Below are 7,500 nucleotides of genomic sequence, written 5' to 3'. Positions count from 1 at the left end.
TCATATTACACAATTCTATAAAAATATCAAGAACAGACAATATCTGGAGGAAACTTCAGTTTACTATTCCAGTATTCTTTGTACGTATCATAATTCAGAAACATGTTTGTAATGGCAACTCATTTCTAACAAAAAGCTGGGTATAATTGTATTAATACAATTCATTTAACAAAAAAAATACCTTTGGAATGGAAACACATGACCATATCACTTATGTATGAATATGAAGAGCCTTTCATTTTTGTTATTTATAGAAGAACATTTCCAGTTACATTCCACTAACATCTTCACCTGAAATTGGCAACACATGCTGTTTAATCTTCTTTCTACACCTAAACTCAAGGTAAGAAAATTACCATGTTCATACATTCATATATACAATATTTATATATATATCATATATGCGCGCGCGCGCACGCACGCACGCACGCACGATTAATGAACACCATAGATATATTAATTTTCTAATAAATGTATACTGCTCACTGGATTTCTCTTCCTTCTGAATATCCATGTATTGGAAACATCAAGTATTAAACATAGTATTTTTAAAATTCCTGTATCATTACTACAAAGGCTATAATATCATCATAAGCAATATGGAACAAACAAATTAATTCCCATATTCGTAAAGTAGTAATATTTCCCTAAGAAAATGTGCTGTTCTCAGCTGACTGGTTCAGGCTTAGATGGGGGAGCACTGGCTTCATTTTCAACAGCAGCTATAACAGCTGCACTAAACACCGTCTTCTTTGTTTCGTGTGCACTTCGCCAAGATACCTAAGGACAAAAATAGTATGATAAGAATAATGAAAACATAAGAATATCAAATATAAACATTCACCATACTCTATGCTCACATACAAACATAAAACCATAAATATGTAAAAACAAAAAAACAAACTATCAGCAATTAAATGTATATATACAATGAATTTTCAAGTGTCATTTACCTTGTGTTTCTTATGCTGGACTGCTGCTTCTGCTCTCTTTAGCATAATTTCTTCTGAGAACACACCATCCCTTGAAGCATATGTAGTCATCTGCCAATCTAAAGCCATGTTTGTGATCTCACGACCTGACATCCCTTCAGTGAGTTTAGCCACCTTTGTACAAGCCGCACTATAGTCAAATTCGGCCACTTTCAGTCTCCTGAGAATCAAAAAATAAATTAGTAACTTTTATTGTATCTGGCATTCTATATATACAAGCTCTTCTTTTAACATTTTCTCTAAAAAATTCTGAAAATCTTTTGATGTGTAAGTTTACAAACCTTTTGCCTTCTGCTGCAGGCATAAGAATATACTTTTCAAAGTAAAGTCTGACCAAGCGCTCCCTCTCTACTAGAGTTGGCAGAGGGAATTCTACAGGTTCATGAACACGATCAACAACAGCAAAGTCAAGTACTTCTGGGGTGTTGGAAGCTAACACCATCATAAATCTGTGGATTCAAAAAGTATGTCAATATATTCAAAGTATAGGAAGAAGTAAGAAGACCTGGCAATATACAGTTTTGCAAATGGAAAGTCTACATAAATCAAGAAGCAAATATGAAAAATGTCACTTCATTATGTATATACTAAATAATAATACTACATAATGCTTTTTTATACAGCTGGAAAATTAAAATGTTAAGAAAATTGGCTATATTGAAAAATCTTGCTCTAACTTACTTGTCAGTCTGTGTTCCAGTACGATACAAGAAAGCACTAATAGCCATTCGCAATTCTTCACTGATATTTTCATGACGTTTGCGCAGGAAACCTTCAGCTTCATCAATGAAAAGGATGAGACCCTTTCTTGATGTTCCAGCCCAATCAAACACCTGAAATACAATCATTGTATATTGATTAGACTAAAAATGGTAATAACCAATTAAAAATTTATTTTACTTATCAATTCTTTAGTAAGTACAGTAAAAATTCATAAGGCCCTGTGGTAAGAAAAAAAAATTATCATTGTTTCTAAAAAAAGTTTCCTCATTAATGTAAATTTAAAACCCTAGATTTTCTTGCTTGGCTAGCTGGACTGAGATCATTACTGGAGACATATGTGCTCTGATAATTTCCACTTCTGTGACTTTGCCATCTATAAAAGAATAAAAAGGCCATGGATATAAAGCAAAGTTTATCAATCCCTACATGACTGCCAAGTATGAGAACAACTTATCTAAATGAATAAAAGCCTATTATTGGATCTCAAACCTTTCCATACTCATCAACTCTCTCCCCACATTTGTAGCATTTTTCCTAGGTCTGATTTATTTACAATTCTATTTGTTAATCAAACAGAAAGTCATCTTACCTTGTGAATGGCTCCAACAGATTCTCTACCAAGAAGAGCAATGTCACCACCAGTCATAATGGCATAATCCATTCCAGAATGCATTGCCAATTTCTGTTGAAAAATTAATATTAGCACTTAACATCGTTTAACCTTATCAAAAACTGTATAATTAAAGCTACCATTTTTGTAGCCTACTAGAAGCAGAGTCTACCAAAAAGCTATGAAAAATTAAGACATATCTAATTTGGAACTACTAAAAATAGACAAGGCTGAAAAACGTAAACCAACTAGCAAAACTATACCTTGGCAAATAGGGTTTTACCAGTTCCAGGTGGTCCATGGAGAAGAATGTTGCGATACATTCCTTTGTTAAACTTGGTGTTCTTTGTAGCAATAGCAATGTCTCTGTGAATGTAAATAACACATAAAATTACTTCACCCAAATTAAAGGAAATCATCCTTTTTTTTGCATCCTTTAATAGCCTTGATGTAGCACACACACACACTTCACTATTCTTAAGTCCATTACCTGACTCTCTCTTCTAAACTTGGGTTGAGAACAACTCCTTCTAAGACATCTTCAGGTCTCTTCTGAATCTTCTTCACAGTCTGCACTGGATGTCGCACAACATCAAAAGCATTGACCCTAGAGGTTTCACGCACTAAAGATGGTTTTGCTGTATGAAAAAAGAAATGGAAGACATATTTAATATAATTGTATATATGTACACTCTCCTTAACCCATTCACGCTGGGGCGATTCCGGCTTTGCATGGTCGTAATGCCGGGGTTTTCGAACGCATAAGCCTAACGCCTTGAGATTCTAGGGTGAACAAGCCGCGAGCCTGGGCTGCCCGCTCGGCCTTGCCCAGATAACTTGTCACCAGTATCTGATGCAAAAACCACAAAACGTGTCAGCATGTCATCCGGCGCGAATGGGTTAACACAGTAATGACAGGGTGTTTTGAAACGTACAAGCTTAACACCTCGGGCTAATCATCAGCTAAGGCATAAGCCAGCCACTTGGCGTGGCGGGTTACCTTTATTCAAAATTTATTAAAGTTTCAAGTAGTCTCTTTCATGAGAACCCTGGCAACCAAAAATTACTTCCAGAATATTGATAAAAAAAATAATAATAAAAAATTTATTAATAAAAAATAAAAAAATCCTATACACATTTTCATCCTTACCTAATCTAGCCTCCATAAACCTGAATATGACGCCCAGCGATCCTTTGGCACCATAATACCCAGCAGTAAGAGCCACAAGGCCTGCTACAGCAGCTTGAATCTTCCTTGGTTCACTTAAAAATGCATCTATGCCAGTTCCAATTGCTGCTCCTGCTGTTCTGTAATATTTATTTTGTTTAGTTTTCATTGACTGATGTAATACACATACCATCTAATAGAGTTTTTTCCTCTTTTCAAATAAAATTCTAATGATGTCTTCTGAAAATAGTGTAAACAACATCCATCTTCAATTTAAATAAATCATTCACTATAAAATTTAATGTTACATGAAATAAATCTGCAGTGTAATATAGCTGTCAACAACAATTGACCTACAATTCAATAATACTTACTTTATAGAAGACAGGATTGTTTCACGCTTTTCAATCATTGACTTTAGGGTTGTCTCCCTGTCTTCAGCAGCACGGACCCTGATCTGTTCAAGGGTTAAATCTTGATTTTCTCGATCCACCTTAGCTTTGCTTGTCATTTCTGCATCTATTCTTTTTAAATCATATTTGTGTCTTTGCTCCAGTTCATGCTCAATAGTAGCTGTATAGGAAAAATGTGGGTAATATAAGTATTATTTATAATTTGTATCACAATTAATTAAGTATTCATCCCCATACTATAAAAAATAAAAAACAATTTAAAATTTGAGAAAATAAATTATCAATAAACCCTGCATATAATGAAAGCTTTATTAACATACTATCCAAGTCAAAGAAAAAAGAAAACAAAATAAGGTGAATATATATAACAGTAGTCATGATGATAATACCTTTCCTCATAGCTTCTTGCTTTGCAATGGACTCTTCCTGCCGCTTCAGGTTATCCTCATTCATCCTCTGCTGTTGAGCCAGCTGGTCTTCATACCTGAAAGCGTATATAATTTTATTTTTTTATCAGCCAAGTATTTTGGTGCAATCATCATTTCATGTAAGGAAATATCGGAAGAATAATTGACTGAAGCATGTAAATAATTTTTTTTTTCAAAACAAAAAGAAGAACAATATAAATAATCATACATGTACATACGAGTATATACAATTACCATGTGACCTGACATGACATGATAATATGGATAATCTTGGCCAATCAAATTTGATTTTACAATAGTTTTTCAATTATTATGCTGTCATCAATATTATCAATATTATTTTCTTTTTTACATTATTTCATATTTTATGACATTTAAATACCCAAACTAAAGAAACAGAGTTTAAGAAATTACGAAAATTAATATATGTAAGAACAATCTATTGTTTTATTGCTGACATTTCAGAACAGCACAAATGACCCACCCAGAAAGAAAATGCACAACATCTCAGGACATCATAAGGATATTTTCCAACCACTTGATATGACGTCAACCAGCGCAAATGGGTTCAAAATTCTCTGTAGTAATCAACAGGGTAAGTCACAGGATATGATGATTTCTCAGAAATAATTTCCTCTCTGGTATGACACTAACCTCTTCCTTGATAGCTGGTCTTGATACTGTGACTTTTGCTGGTCAAGTTTTGACTGCTCCTGCAATGTTTTCCTTCGCTCCTCCTGTTCTATGCGTTTTCCTTCTGCTTTTGCTGCCTCTATTTGGACCTGGGAAGAGAAAGAAGTCAAAAACAGAAGAAAATATATTTTCTCCTGTCAGAATGTTTCACTGCAACATCAAAATGGATTACATACTTTTATTCCTCTTCTCAATTCAAAATGAAAAAAATATTTATTTATAAACCGAGTCCTGCACAATTAACCCTTTTTTGTATACTGAACACAAGATATGCATGCATGCAAATTTTGATATATGACAAATCCCTACAGTAAATCTAGTTAAGATTTAGAATAAATCTTTGGAGCTTAGGATCTACTCTTCTTGGTGTTCAGCTTTAGAATTTACCATTTCAAAGGCCTGTCTACTTAAGCTAACTAAAATATATGATAGGATGCATCAACTCAGAATGTAATCTGGTTCACTTTGGGTTATTACAACACTAATAATTTCATATAGAGACCAGTAGGATTAGCTTGATATTTGCACCAGAAGAGAACAATACCAAGAATTTAAATATTATAATTCTAACCAAGATGAACCAAACCTCAATATGTTCAGACTGGGCTGGGCATCTAAGATGATGTGTTCTCTTTTATTCTCTAGAATTATGGCATTATATATGAGTCTGATGTACGATACATTTGGAGAGTGGTACTAATTACCATTTAGTATAATGCATTCGTTACATAACTAAAGTGATCAAACCTTGTAAAAAAATGCTCTTTACAGAAGGGTTAAGAAATAATATACAAACCTCCATTTCTTTGGCTTTTGTCATTATTTCCTTCTGCTTTGTTTCTTCCTGCATTAATGACAGGCTGAGGGCTTCCTTTGCAAAAGCTGAAAATTTCAAGTCATAAGACAGTAATTTTTCAATAATGATCAACAAAATATAAAAATTACATTCACTCAAAATTCATCAAAAGATATTAAAATCTAAGCAAATAATCTCATTCCTTTTATACCTCTCATTTGGTACAAAATGTTATTTGGAAAGCATGAACAGTACTTCCATAACAATACACACCAGACTTCTCTAAGTCCTTGGCCGCCTTAGCAGCTCGTTCCAGAGCAGCTGAGTCAAAGCGGTAAGCCTCCATGCTGGAGTTACCCCTCCCACGGTCATTTGGTCCTTCTGGCCCTCCGTCACCACCTGCAGCTCCAGCAGGAGGTGGCACGAACTGAGAAAAGTCCTGAGGGCGCTGATTCATACCAAAAAGCCAAGACATGGTGTACCTGCAAGCCAAAGTACAAGGACTTTAATAATAAGCATACTTTCATTTCTCTTGTATCCCTTGTATAAAAATAAAAACAGATTAGCATGTTCAAAGTATATTCAATTCCACAACAAATTTAGTAATTGACTGGATATTATGTAACTTATCCTAAGGAAAAAATTAATATTTTGTAGTAGTAATTATCACAATGCCTTATTTATTCATACTCATAAGACCTATGGCTTTCTGTATAATGCTTCAGTCAGGCAATTTATTTATTCTTTCACGGTAAATAACTTTCCAATATCTATCGATTGGGTTAATGCATGCCAAATCTTTAAGTAAAATAACTATGATCACATAATTAGTCTAACCAAAGCCATTTCTTTACACAAAAAACGAGAGCAATAATGATACACTGAGGACCTAAACAACTACTTTTAAAACATTCAAACAGCAGTAAAATTGAATTATCATAACTTTGACTACATCCCTAATAATTCCAATCAATGGTTTGCATGATGACATCATACAGAATCACTTTAATTATCTCCTTTAATCAAACATAGGACAACATATATTTTAATTTAAAATACTCAATTACCAAATCAATTGTTAGGTTTGAATAACGTGTGTACTTAATGACTAACAACTTAAAGAAACTTATTTCAGTCATGCATCACATCTAATTTTGTCTCGTATTATACAAGATATTACATCATCCATAACGAGTCTGCATTTACACTGCTTGGCACAGATAAATACACATATATTCTCCATCTATATCACACATATTTATTCCTTACGAAATAAAAGTATATCTGTCATATGTAACCTTACACAGTGTTCTGCATATACACAATTCTCGACCCAAACAAAACTTGGTTAGAACTTTGGTTTTAAATGTCCTATCATTCCAGACGTGTATTTTTACAATCTAATAGAGTATAACTGCCTTTCCTTGCCCGCTGCAAAATCACAAACACCCATTTTTCATTCACAAAGCACAAAGACTCACGGAATGTGTTTATTGTGCTCTGCAATAACTATTCTAATATGTGGAGCCGACTTCTCCTCCCTAGCAGACGCTTTTCAGCACGTGTGGGCGATGACGTCACAACAGACTAACGTTATCCGTGCATTTCACCGGTAAGAATTTTATTGGGAATTTTGAGCTATTCTTTAGGCATTTTTGGTGTATTAAGAATATGTGT

The 7,500-nt window shown here is 33.9% G+C and overlaps 1 protein-coding gene across 1 annotated transcript in view; it reads right to left on the bottom strand.

Moving 5' to 3' along the window:
• bor (ATPase family AAA domain containing bor) overlaps nt 1–7,412 on the bottom strand; it is a 7,482-nt gene extending 70 nt beyond the window's left edge. The window contains exons 1-14 of the mRNA XM_043033438.2: nt 7,305–7,412; nt 6,097–6,305; nt 5,824–5,909; nt 4,989–5,116; nt 4,296–4,390; nt 3,868–4,066; nt 3,476–3,633; nt 2,816–2,963; nt 2,589–2,691; nt 2,305–2,397; nt 1,674–1,825; nt 1,274–1,441; nt 954–1,152; nt 1–780 (exon numbers count right to left, since the gene is read on the bottom strand). The exon at nt 1–780 is cut by the window's left edge and continues 70 nt beyond it. Of these exons, the coding sequence (XP_042889372.1) occupies nt 667–780; nt 954–1,152; nt 1,274–1,441; nt 1,674–1,825; nt 2,305–2,397; nt 2,589–2,691; nt 2,816–2,963; nt 3,476–3,633; nt 3,868–4,066; nt 4,296–4,390; nt 4,989–5,116; nt 5,824–5,909; nt 6,097–6,298 (1,845 nt within the window). The 5' untranslated portion in view covers nt 6,299–6,305; nt 7,305–7,412 and the 3' untranslated portion in view covers nt 1–666. The remainder of the gene's footprint in view (nt 781–953; nt 1,153–1,273; nt 1,442–1,673; nt 1,826–2,304; nt 2,398–2,588; nt 2,692–2,815; nt 2,964–3,475; nt 3,634–3,867; nt 4,067–4,295; nt 4,391–4,988; nt 5,117–5,823; nt 5,910–6,096; nt 6,306–7,304) is intronic.
• Between the last annotated feature and the right edge of the window lie 88 nt (nt 7,413–7,500).

This window comes from Penaeus japonicus, unplaced genomic scaffold (assembly GCF_977035675.1).
Source record: "Penaeus japonicus unplaced genomic scaffold, GWHDUDI00000001_assembly GWHDUDI00000027, whole genome shotgun sequence".
NCBI lineage: Eukaryota > Metazoa > Arthropoda > Malacostraca > Decapoda > Penaeidae > Penaeus > Penaeus japonicus.
Note: the sequence above shows the minus strand (reverse complement) of the source record. Positions and strands in the feature narration are given on the sequence as shown.